Below are 12,163 nucleotides of genomic sequence, written 5' to 3' on the forward strand. Positions count from 1 at the left end.
GGGGGCATCAAATGAAGCTTTGTGGGTAGAGCTTAGGAATAAAAAAAGGGGCAGCCACATTGTTAGGTGTTTATTATAGACCCCCAGATAGTCAGCGGGAAATTGAGGAGCAAATAACTGCACAATTTGTGGAGGTGTGTAAAATCAATAATAATAGGGTAATTATATCAGGTGATTTCAACTCCCCCAACATTAATTGGGATAGACATAGTGTTAAGGGCTTGGATGGAGTGGTTTTCTTGAAATGTGTACAGGAGAAGTTTTTAGGTCAACTTGTAGAGGGTCCAACAAGGGACAGTGCATCGCTGGACCTAATTCTGGGGAATGAAGCTGGACAGGTGGCTGAGGTGATAGTGACCACAACATGGTACAATTTAAGCTTGTTATGGACAAAGAAATAGACAAGTTACAAAAAATGTTTTGGATTGAGGGAGAGCGGTTTTTAGTAAAATAAGGCAGGATCTGGCCAAGGTAGACTGGGAACAGCAATGGGGGGGGTGTTCAAAAATGAAATGGGGAGGGTACAGGCTCAACATGTTCCCTCTAGGGTGATAGGAAGGAGGAACAAGCCCAGAGATATTCAGGATACAATGAGAAGGAAAAGAGAGGCTTTTAGCAGGTACAAGGGAAGCAAATCAGCAGAGGCATTAGTGGAGTGCAGTGCAGGGTGGAGCTTAAGAAAGCAATTAGGAGAGCAAAGAGGGGATATGAGAAAGCTCTGGCTGGTAAAAGTAGGGAAAATCCCAAGATATTCTATAAGTATATCAATGGGAAAAGGATAACCAGGGAAAGAGTAGGGACCAAGGGGGAAATCTATGGGTGGAGCCAGAGGACATCGCTAGAGTGTTGAATGAATACTTCACATCTGTCTTCACCCAAGAGAATGAGGATGAAGGTATTGAACTCAGGGAGAGGGACTGTGGGGTTCTTAAGCAAATTGATATAGGCAGTGACAAGGTATTGGAGGTGTTGGCAGGCTTAAAAGTGGACAAATCTCCAAGTCCAGATGATTTGTGTCCCAGACTGCTGAGGGAGGCAAGAGAGGAGATCGCAGGGGCTCTGACCCAAATTTTTAATTCCGCTCTGGCCACGGGGGAGGTGCCAGAGGACTGGAGAACAGCTAATGTGGTTCTGCTTTTCAAGAAGGGTTGTAGAGATAAGCCAGGGAACTACAGGCCAGTGAGTCTCATGTCAGTGGTAGGGAAAATATTGGACAAAATTCTGATGGAGAGAGTCTATCTTCACTTGGAGAAGCAAGGTTTGATCAGGGATAGTCAGAATGGCTTTGTCAGAGGGAGGTCATGCCTAACAAATTTGATTGAATTTTTTGAGGAGGTGACCAGGTCTGTAGATGAGGGTAGTGTAGTGGATGTAGTTTTTATGGATTTCAGCAAAGCCTTTGACAAGGTCCCACATGGGAGACTTATAAAGAAGGCAAATGCACATGGGATACAGGGTAATTTGATAAGGTGGATTCAAAATTGGCTTAGTTGTAGGAGACAAAGGGTGATGACAGAAGAATGCTTTAGTGACTGGAAGCCAGTGTCCAGTGGCGTACCACAGGGATCTGTGCTGGGTCCCCCATTATTTATCATTTATATAAATGACATAGATGACTATATAGGGGATGGATTAGTAAGTTTGCGGATGACACAAAGATTGGCTGGGTGGTTAACAGTGAGCTTGAGTGTCTTGGGCTACAGGAAGATGTAGATGGGATGATCAAATGGGCAGATAAGTGGAATTTAACCCTGTAAAGTGTGAGGCAGTGCACTCTGGAAGGAGTAATTTGACAAGGAAGTATTCAATGAACGGCATGACACTATGAAGTCCCAAGGAACAAAGGGACCTTGGCGTGTGTGTGCATAGATCCCTGAAGGTGGCGGGGCATGTTAGTGGGGTTAATGTGACACTTGCCTTTATCAATCGAGGCATAGATTACAAAAGTATGGAGGTCATGTTGGAGTTGTATAGAACCTTGGTGAGGCCACAGCTGGAGTCCTGTGTGCAGTTCTGGTCACCACATTATAGGAAGGATGCGATTGCACTGGAGGGGCTGCAGAGGAGATTCACCAGGATGTTGGCTGGGATGAAACATTTAAGTTAAGAGAGGTTTGATAGACTTGGGTTGTTTTCATTGGAACAGACAAGAGTGAGATACGACCTGATCGAGGCGTACAAGGTTATGAGGAGCGTGGACAGGGTGGAGAGGGAGCAGCTGTTCCTCTTAGTTGAAGGGTCTGTCATGAGGGGACACAAGTTCAAGGTAAGGGGCAGGGGGTTTGGGGGGGATGTGAGGAAAAGCTTTTTTACCCAGAGGGTGGTGACGGTCTGGGATGCGCTGCCTGGGAGGGTGGTGGAGGCGGGTTGCTTCACATCCTTTAAAAAGTACCTGGATGAGCACTTGGCACATCATAACATTCAAGGCTATGGACCAAGTGCTGGTAAATGGGATTAGGCAGGTAGGTGAGGTGTATCTCGTGTCGGTGCAGACTCTATGGACCGAAGGGCCTCTTATGCACTTTTGTGATTCTGTGATACTGGTAACAGAATTAGCACTTTCACCCCAGCAACAAAACTGAGCTGTAGCTTTCCTGTCTGCCTTCACTTTCATCACTTGCTGTGATATCTTTAAAGGTTCCCTAGCTAACTCACATGCTCTATCCAATCTCTGAGCCTTGATACATAATCCAGGTGAGTAATTGCTGAATTTTGACCTACCAATTTCTCGTGAATCAATTTCAGTGGTCCCCTTATCTCATGACTAAAGACAAGTTCAAGAGGATTGAAACCAGTCGACTCATTAGGAGTGACCCTAATATCAAACAACAAGAATGGAATTCCTGTAGCCCAATTCTTTGGATAATCCTGACTGTACACTCTCATTATAGTTGTTAGATTTTTATGCCATCTTTCCAAAGCCCCTTGTGACTCAGGATGATAAACTGTTGACTTAAAATGTTTTATCCCCAAATTAATTATTACCCATAACTTCCTTAAACAGCTGTGACATGAAATTTGAACTCTGATCTGATTGTATTTCTTTAGGTAAACCATATCTTGTAAAAAATTTAGTTAACTCTTCCACAATTCTCTTTGTTGTAATATTTCTCAAAGATATTGCTTCAGGAAACCTGGTAGATACATCCATTGCTTTCAGTAGTACTGATTTCCACTTTTAGTCTTAGGGAGGAGTCCTACACAATCAATCATGACCCTAGTAAAAGATTCTTCAAATGCTAGAATTGGAATTAAAGGTGCCAGTTTAATCACTGCATGTGGTTTCCCTATCACCTGACATGTATGACATGTTCTATGGAATTTGACTTCATTCCTATGCAACCCAGACCAAAAAAAAATGTTTTGTACCACTGCCTGTGTCGTTCTAATTCCTAAATGTCCCCCTATTGGAATTTCATGATCTCATTTCTATATCCAAATGTTATTTCAATCTGATGCACCTCCCTCCAGCTTTCATTTGCTGAAGTATGATAAGGCCTCCATTTTCTCTTTAAAACATTACAATTCAAGAATACATTTTCCTGATGCCAGAGCAATTAGAAGTGTTTGACACTTAAATGGACTTTCCAACACTGGCATAAATTCTTCTTTGTAAAACAAAAATAATTTATTCATATTTCGGGAGAATTAGATTAAATCAAAAAATGAAATAATTAAATAACCTTCTACACAACTTTACAAGATCCCCTTCTTCCATTAGAAATTGCCCCCTGATGCAGCAAGCTCAATTATATCGACTTGCAATTGTTTTGGCAATTTGTTATTTTCAAATTTACATTTCAAAGTTGGCTATAAGCTCCTGTTTCAACCTCATGTGTCACAGGATCGCAGTGGATTGGACTCCATTTCGCAGCCAATCGCTGGATTGTTCCATCAATCCTGTATTGACAATCTGCCCTCTTCCTAGATGAACTCATGCTCCACTATTGATCCCATGCAGTGCTGTCTGAATGAGGAGTCAAACTGGAGTCCTGTCTGCCTGTTTGAATAATCCCCAGGCTAGATTTGAATAAGGCCGGCTCCACGATTCTGCACCAGCCAAGAACACTATGGCTCCACGTCTTTCTGGAGTAGGGTATCTCGCAGCATTCCTCGTTCATTAGACATTCCTCCTCACTCCTCAGCTTAAGCTGATAACAGTATGATGAAGTTAATGGACATCTGGGCCCACAGTGAGCAACAGTTAATAGTCTATCCCCTTAATTGATGAGAATTAAGGATAGAAGTAGAAACAGAGGAACTATGGAGAAGGAAATGAGGTGAATTAGAGTCAAGTTAGATACTTCTCCTTGAGTGCTTTGTCCGAAGGCATGTCTGACCCATAGCACCATGACTTTGCCACAGGCAGGGCAAGGAGGCAGGTCCCAAGTCCACTGTAGCCGGAATGGGGATTGAACCCTGTGCTGTTGACACCAATCTGATTCGCAACTGCCATTCCGCAACTGAGCCAATTGGCTCCCCAAGGAGTCCGAGTTGCTATAGCAGCATACACTTTTACGCACATGTTGTGGTCTGAAGCTATGGATGGTGATGGTAGAGGCTCCAATATTCTTTCTATCACACAGCTGACCAGGAATCTCTCCCACTCTTCCTGCCTGCTATTGGTGTGTGTTGGAAGGACTTGCAGGTTGATGTTCAACCTGTTTGACAATGTTATGAATGCACTTTCCTTGGCCATCAAGTCCTGGGGTGGAACTTGAACCTGGCGCTTCCAGCTCAGAGGCGGGGACACCACCCAATGCACCACAAGGCCTCATCTAGTCAGTTACATAAAAGGAAATAGGAAGAAAAAGATTGGATTAAGAAAGATAAAGGGGAATAAGACATTTTTTATACTTAATTTTTAATTTTAAAAGTATCTAACAAGAATTTACTACCTGCAGCAATGAGTCTGCATAGCTTCAGTTGTTCCCTTTGTGGGCCAGAGGTTAAGTGGCATTGCAAGAACATAAATCTTGCCATTTGTTATGACACAGAGGTTGGTTTAAGCTGAGTTATTTAAAACCCCAGAAGGAAGCTTTAAACAACTGTCATAACCTATATTTTCAAGTGGTATGTTTTGAGTTGTAACTCTAAATTCAGGAATGAGACCACCAGTTCTTGAGAGGTCTTTATATCAAACTACATGAGACATTTATTAATTTATGCAAGTTAAATATTTACACATGGCTACAAATTACTACCATCATAACTTTTAACAAATTCCCAAACTAATCTCCATTAAGACAACAACAACCCATAGACTTAGTCAAACACCAGGCAAAGCATTTTCACCTTTCAGATTCATTGAGGTTTCTTTCACTTTGGTTCCTTTGCAGACACAGTAGTAGGTTTACAGGTTTTGATGTTACATTGCCCCTACTCTGCACACACAAAACTGTTATCTGTTATACCCAGCACATCTCATTGAATGTAAACTCTCATTGTATCACCAGCCCCTTTGAGCTCCACCTCTTCTAACAATAAACCCCCTTTCATACTACCAATTTTATTAGTAATATCAACATTGCTTGGTCTTTGCTAGCTATGTGCTAGATTTCACTCGCCTTCTTGAATGCTCTATTCAACAAAATGCAAATGCCCTCTACCTCTCTTACATCTCAAAACTAGTATAAATTAAAACACCCAGACTAGCTGACTTTAATCCAATTAAGACACACCCACAGACTAAACGTCTATTTTTAAAAAAGTAATTTCCAACAATATTATGTACATTAATAGCTTCATGACACCAATAAAAGGATCTTAGGCTGTTAAGTACCAACCCTAACCTTTTATGTTGAGTTTAATTTGTTTTAACAAATGCAGCAATTGCTTGAAACTTATGGGGAATTCTTGACGAGATCCAGTTCCCACTTGGTTAACAGCAGAGCAGCACAAACCATGCACCAACTTGTAATCACGGACATCGCTTCCTTGCCTCACACTGCAGGGGGATTGATGCTTTCCTATAACAGTGAATGACAGTGAACTCACTGCTAACTACCCAGCAAATCTGGCATCTCTGTAGGCAGGGAACCTAACTCAAATCTTGTTAATCTCACATTTAAAAACTGTCATTCAACCTCTCCAACTAGGAGTGCAACTAGCAGGGCTCCATTTAGGAAGATTTCAATTATGCAGAGATAGTCTTCCTTTGAAGAATTTGTGCCCACATTGTGCTAAATACAAACCAATGATCAAATACACACATTTCACACAACAGGCGAGTGGAGAGTATTCCATCACACTCCTGACTCGTATCTTGTAGATAGTTCTCCTCCTCCCCACCCACCCCCCCCCCCCCCCCCCCCACTCGTGACTGCACTGAATCTCACCTGTTGTGGGGGTCATGCAGTGTACCAGCAGGGGGAGCATTAGTACTGAGCCACGACGAACAAAGGGCCAATCTCCTGATGACTGAGGCAGGTTTGAAGCTGTGCTAACTTTCATTTGCAAAAGCGGGCAATCCAAATCTGGACGGTGGGTATTTTTGATCTGATTGTCGAGGCGCACAACTTTTATATGTGAACCAAGAGCCAAACTAGAGGCATATTCTCTAAAATTTAGATGATTATGGATAGTTAGATCAAAATGTTCAAGCTATTAAGTGGAACTGGCAGGAGTAGATAGAAATAATTTCTGTTGCATGGGGGAGTTTAGCAATAGGGGACACTGCCTAAAAATCAGAGCCAGACCTTCTGGGCTGAAATTAGGAAAGACTTCAACACCCATAGGTTGGTAGAAGTTTGGAACTTTCTTCCACAACCAGCAAATGATAATTGTTTGATTGTTAATTTTAAATCTGAGAGTGATGGATTTTTGTTATCCAAAGATATTAAGGGATATGGGACAAAGACCCATTAGATCGTAGTTCAGCCATGAGCTTATTGGAAGGTGGGAGAGACTTAAGGAGTTAAAGTGGCCTCTTCCTGTTCCTCTGTTCTTAAGAAGCACTAGTGAGCTGTTCCACCATGAGTGTATCATATTCAAGCTTGGTGCTGCTTGCATTCAAAATATTAACATTTCCAATCGCATCGTTGGTGGGTCGACAGAGAGTGGAAACCCTGGACAGTTTTCATCTCTAACCCAGGAGTTGTATTGTACTTACTGTTGTCCTGGTTTAGATAACCTCCCAAACCCAAGACTTGCCTGATGCACATGACATAGGGCAGAACCCTTAACACCAAAGCCACAAAGTAGCCCTGTCTGGACAGTCCTTGTTTTCAAATCCCTCCAGGGCCTCTCCCCTCCCTATCTGTCATCTCCTCCAGCCCCAAAGCCCTCCGAGATATCTCCGCTCCTCTAATTCTGGCCTTTTGCACATCCCCAATTATAATCCTCCACCATTAGCGGCCGTGCCTTCAGCTACCTGGGCTCCGAGCTCTGGAATTCCCTCTCTACACCTCCCCGCCTCATCACCTCACTTTCCTCCTTTAAGACACTCCTTAAAACCTACCTCATTGACCACTTTTGATCACCTGACCTAATATCTCCTCATGTGGCTCGGTGTCAGACTTTGTTTTATAATGTGAAGCGCGCTGGGAAATTTTATTACATTATAGGTGCTACATAAATATAAGTTGTTGCTATTACCGTTATAATTTGGTATTCAGTGCAGGGTTTTATTTTTAAAGATTGACCTTATTTAAAATCCCTTTTGAGAAATAGAGTTGAATCTGCATAGGTTTAGCAGCTGAAGTGATTCTGCTGTGAGTTACATCTGGATTCTTACCATCCGTGAGTTAAAACAAAATGCCAGACTTCACTTGCTGTTACCAGACTTGTTGCTGCATCTGTCGCTGAATTGGTGGCTTTGCTTGAGGGAATCTTCGCTAAAATGGGATACAGGGTCAGTGGTGTTTCTGTACGTGAGGTCTCCACCATTTCTTTAGTTGTTTTGGGGAGAGGCAATGGCATGGTGGTGTTGTCACTGGACTAGTAATCCAGAGATCCAGGGTAATGCTCTGGGGACCCAGGTTCAAATCCAGCCATGGCAGATGGTGGAATTAAAGTCTATTGATGACCATGAAGCCATTGTCGATTGTTGTAAAAACCCATCTGGTTCACTGATGTCCTTTAGGGAAGGAAATCTGCTGTCTCTACCTGGTCTGGCCTACATGTGACTCCAGATCCACAACAATATGGTTTACTCTTAAATGCCCTAGGGCAATTAGGGATGGGTAATAAATGCTGGCTGAGTCAGCAACGCCCACACCCCATGATCGAATATAAAAAAAAGTTGAGTTAGCATTTTGAGTTCCACATGACTCTTATAAGAAGAAGACTCGAAACATTGAAGAAGAGTCATATGGCTTTGAAACATTAACTCTTTTTCTTCTCTCTCCACAGATGCTGTTTTTGTTTCAGATTTCCAGCATCTGCAATATTTTGCTTTTATAAAAAAACAAGTCGCTGAATTGGTGACTTTGCATAAGGGAATCTTTACTAAAGTGGGATACAGGGTCAGTGGCATTTCTGAGAGTGAGGTCTCTGCCACTTATTTAATAAGTAGCTCTTGGCAAAAGCTGAGTCTCAGTGACAGGGACCTGGGAATTGTTTATTTGTATATGCAGTGCTCCTGGTGCTACTCACAGACTTGGTCAATCTTTGCAGTTCAGAGAGATCAGAAAAGAGAGAAGGAGATCACTAGAAATAGAAACGGCAAAGAGAGACAATGAAGGGAAGGGTGTAAATACGGGATAAGAAAAAGCAGGGAAAATGAGAGAAGGGAGGAGAAGACACACACAGGTCTAGAGAAAAGGAGGGACAGAGAGGAAGAGCAAATCAGGAAACGAGAAAGGAGCAGACGAAGGAGAGGGGTAGGAGAAAGAGCGAGAGAAAGGGAAAGCAAAGGTCAAAAAAAGGTGCATAGGGATACAGAGAGAAAGTAACAGGGACTAGGAAAATAAAGAAAGAGAGAGGAGAGAAAGTGATGTAAATAGGGAGAGTGATAGATCAGGAGAAGGTCTTAGTATCCTGGGTTTGGAATGACAGTAACTCCCTGGACCTGCTACAGAATCCACATGGCTGGATAAGTCTCACCGAGCATTGAGAAGGTTTACATTGTTATTTTTAAATTAACGAGGCTTTTTTCCTCTAGTTTTGTACAAGTTGAGACCGCGGCTGGTTGTGCAGAGGATTTGTTTAATGCATTTTGTGCCTCCATTCGTTCGGTGCACTGACTTACGGAGCGAGACAGCGAGGAGCTGCTTTACAAAAAAAGCTGAGTGACGCTTGTAGATGAAAATGCTCCTTGGGAATTAGGCCAGTTAATATATCCGTATAATGTGAGCACTATCTGCATATCCACTCGCACTGTTAAACTAACACTGGAATTGGATTTTACACCATCTCAGCCGCCTCTTTCTCTCTGCACTGCAGCTGGCTGAAGTGAACAGTCCACTTTCTCTGGAGAAAGATGCTGTCCCAGAGACACAACAACCCCTTTTATTTTCTAGGAGTTTGGCTGCTATGATCTGTCTCTTGTGAATGTGCTGATTCTCACTGGGGTACAGTTCCACCCAATAAGCCCGTCCGCCAGGGTTCAGTGGCTAACACTCTTGCCTCTGAGACAGAAACTCGTGGGCTCGTGGACGCATTCAGTGGTACAGCACAGAAAGAGGCCATATAGCGTGTAAAGTCTGTGCTGGCTCGTTTCAAGAGCAACTCAGCTGCCTTTTCTCCTTAAATTATTTCCCATTTTCCTTTTGAGGCCACTCCTGTGTCTATATCCACCGTCCTATCAGATAATGCAGTCTCAATCCTAACTACTCTCGATAAGGAAATCATTCTTCCTCATGTCGTCTCTGGCTCTTCCATCGATTGCCTTAAATCTGTGTTCACCTGTCACCAACACTGCAGAAACTGGCAACAGTTTCCCTTTATTAACTTTGTCTAAAGACTTCAGGATTTTAAACTTCGCCAACCCTCACCCTTCCCTGCTCTAAGGAGAACAACCTCAGCTTCTTCAGTCGATATTTAACTGTAATCTCTCACCACTGGAATCGTTCTAGTAAATCTCTTCTGTACCCTCTCCAGAAACTTGAGATCTGAAATCCAGGCAGACACACCTGACTTGAGCGCTGGGGTGTCACCCTTTGGATGAGACATTAAACCAAGGCCTGGTCTGCTCATCCAGCTGGATGTGAAAGATCCCAGGGCACTATTTTAGAGAACAGGGAACTTCTCCCCAGTGTCCTGGCCAATATTTAATTCTCAGTCAACATCTCAAAATACAGACAACCTAGTCATTATCGCATTGCTGTTTGTGGGAGCTTGCTGTGTGCAAATTGACTGCTGTGTTTCCTACATTACAACAATGACTGAGTTTCAACAGTTAATTGGCCGGAAATTGCATTGAAATGTCCTGAGGTTGTGAAAGGTGCTGTTTTTCCCCGGTTAAGTGGTTTGCTGCATGTTTCTGTTATAATTTCCACTGATTGTTTTACAGATGTTCCACATCAGCTCTCTAACACCAATTTCATCCTGCCTTCCTTGTTTGGGATCATCTGTTTCTTTGGGATCGTGGAGAACTACATCGTCATCATCGCAGTCAGCAAGAAGCAGAGTGCCGGACATCTACATTGTCAACCTGTCTATTGCCAGCCTGCTTTTCCTATTGGGAATGCCTTTCCTCATCCATCAGCTGGTGGGCAATGCTGTGTGGCACTTTGGAGAGACTCTGTGCACCATCATCACTGCCATGGATGCCAACAGCCAGTTCACCAGTACCTACATCCTTACTGCTATGTCCATTGACCGCTACTTAGCGATGGTTCACCCTATCTCATCTCCTCACTTTAGCAAGCCCTTCATTGCAACGTTAATCATATGCCTGCTTTGGTTTGTCTCGCTCATCAGCATTACTCCTGTCTGGATGTACACTGGCTTGATCCCTTTCTCGGGGAGAGCAGCATTCACCTGCCCAATCCTCAAACAGATATCTACTGGTACACCTTCCTCCAGTTGTTTTTGGCACTTGCTGTGCCCTTCCTGGTGATCAGTGTGGCTTATGTCAGGATATTACAGCACATGACCTCAGCCACTCCTACCACTCAGAGAAGTGTACGACTGAGAACCAGAAAGGTCACGTGGACTGCAGTTGCCATCTGTTTGGTGTTTTTTATCCATTGGGCTCCATTCTATGTTTTGCAGCTCACCCAACTTTCCATTGACCAACCTACTTTGCCCTTTTACTATGCCTACAACTCAGCAATAAGCCTTGGCTTTGCCAACGGCTGCCTCTACCCATTTGTGTACATCGGCCTGTGTGAGAGTTTCCGAAGAAAGCTGGTGCTGGTCTCCTGTCACCGGTCTCCAAATCCCCAAAATGAAGCAGGAAAGCTCATCGTGTGAGCAAGTCAAGTAGAAGGTGGAGCGAGGGTCAAAGGCAGGAACAAGGTGTGGAAGGTCTCAATCCTGCTTTAAGTGGTGACTACACTTTGAAAGCACTTCATTGGCATTTTAAAAAATTTAATCGCTCACGGGATATGGGCATCACTGGCTGGGCCAGCATTTACTGCCATCCCTAATTGCCCTGGAGAAGGTGGTGGTGAGCTGCCTTCTTGAACCGCTGCAGTCCATGTGGTGTAGGTACACCCACAGTGCTGTTAGGGAGGGAGTTCCAGGATTTTGACCCAGTGACAGTGAAGGCTGTGATGTTCTTCGTAATGAGAGACACAATATAAATAATTGCCAGTTCTTTTCATTCAGAGACTATTGTGAGCTCTGTACTCTGTAACAAGGCTATGCCTCTACCTCAGCACTTGAAGATCTGCATCAGCTGAGCAAGCTTGTACTGCACATCCTGGAGTTAATTAAACCAATCAAGGATTGATTACATTAACTGGCTTCATGACTGGGGCCCTCACATCATTATCTAAAAGACTGAATTGTCGTTGGCTTTTTACAGTTACCCTAATTTAGGGGCTGTGTTTATTTTATCCCTCATTTTGTTAATTTAGTTTATTTGGTGGACTCCAAAAGAGTTAAAAGACTGAAGGCCACCCTCAGGGAGAGTTGGTGAGGCTGCAGGTTCATGATTAAAGTCTAGGATGGGCGTAAACTGCTTTTGGAACAGGAGGAGGCCATTCAGCCCCTTGAGCCTGTTCAACCATTCAGTTAGATCATGGCTGATCTGTACCTTCTTCCCACCTTGTTT

At 43.4% G+C, this 12,163-nt stretch overlaps 1 protein-coding gene across 1 annotated transcript in view; it reads left to right on the forward strand.

Annotated features, from left to right (window-relative positions):
• The window catches only part of LOC121271606 (melanin-concentrating hormone receptor 1-like), a 29,450-nt gene extending 17,975 nt beyond the window's left edge, over positions 1–11,475 (forward strand). Inside the window, 3 exon segments of the mRNA XM_041177642.1 lie at positions 10,454–10,565; positions 10,567–10,898; positions 10,901–11,475. Of these exon segments, the coding sequence (XP_041033576.1) occupies positions 10,454–10,565; positions 10,567–10,898; positions 10,901–11,358 (902 nt within the window). The 3' untranslated portion in view covers positions 11,359–11,475.
• Positions 11,476–12,163: the final 688 nt, after the last annotated feature.

The sequence above is a fragment of the Carcharodon carcharias genome, chromosome 31, assembly GCF_017639515.1.
Source record: "Carcharodon carcharias isolate sCarCar2 chromosome 31, sCarCar2.pri, whole genome shotgun sequence".
Lineage (NCBI taxonomy): Eukaryota > Metazoa > Chordata > Chondrichthyes > Lamniformes > Lamnidae > Carcharodon > Carcharodon carcharias.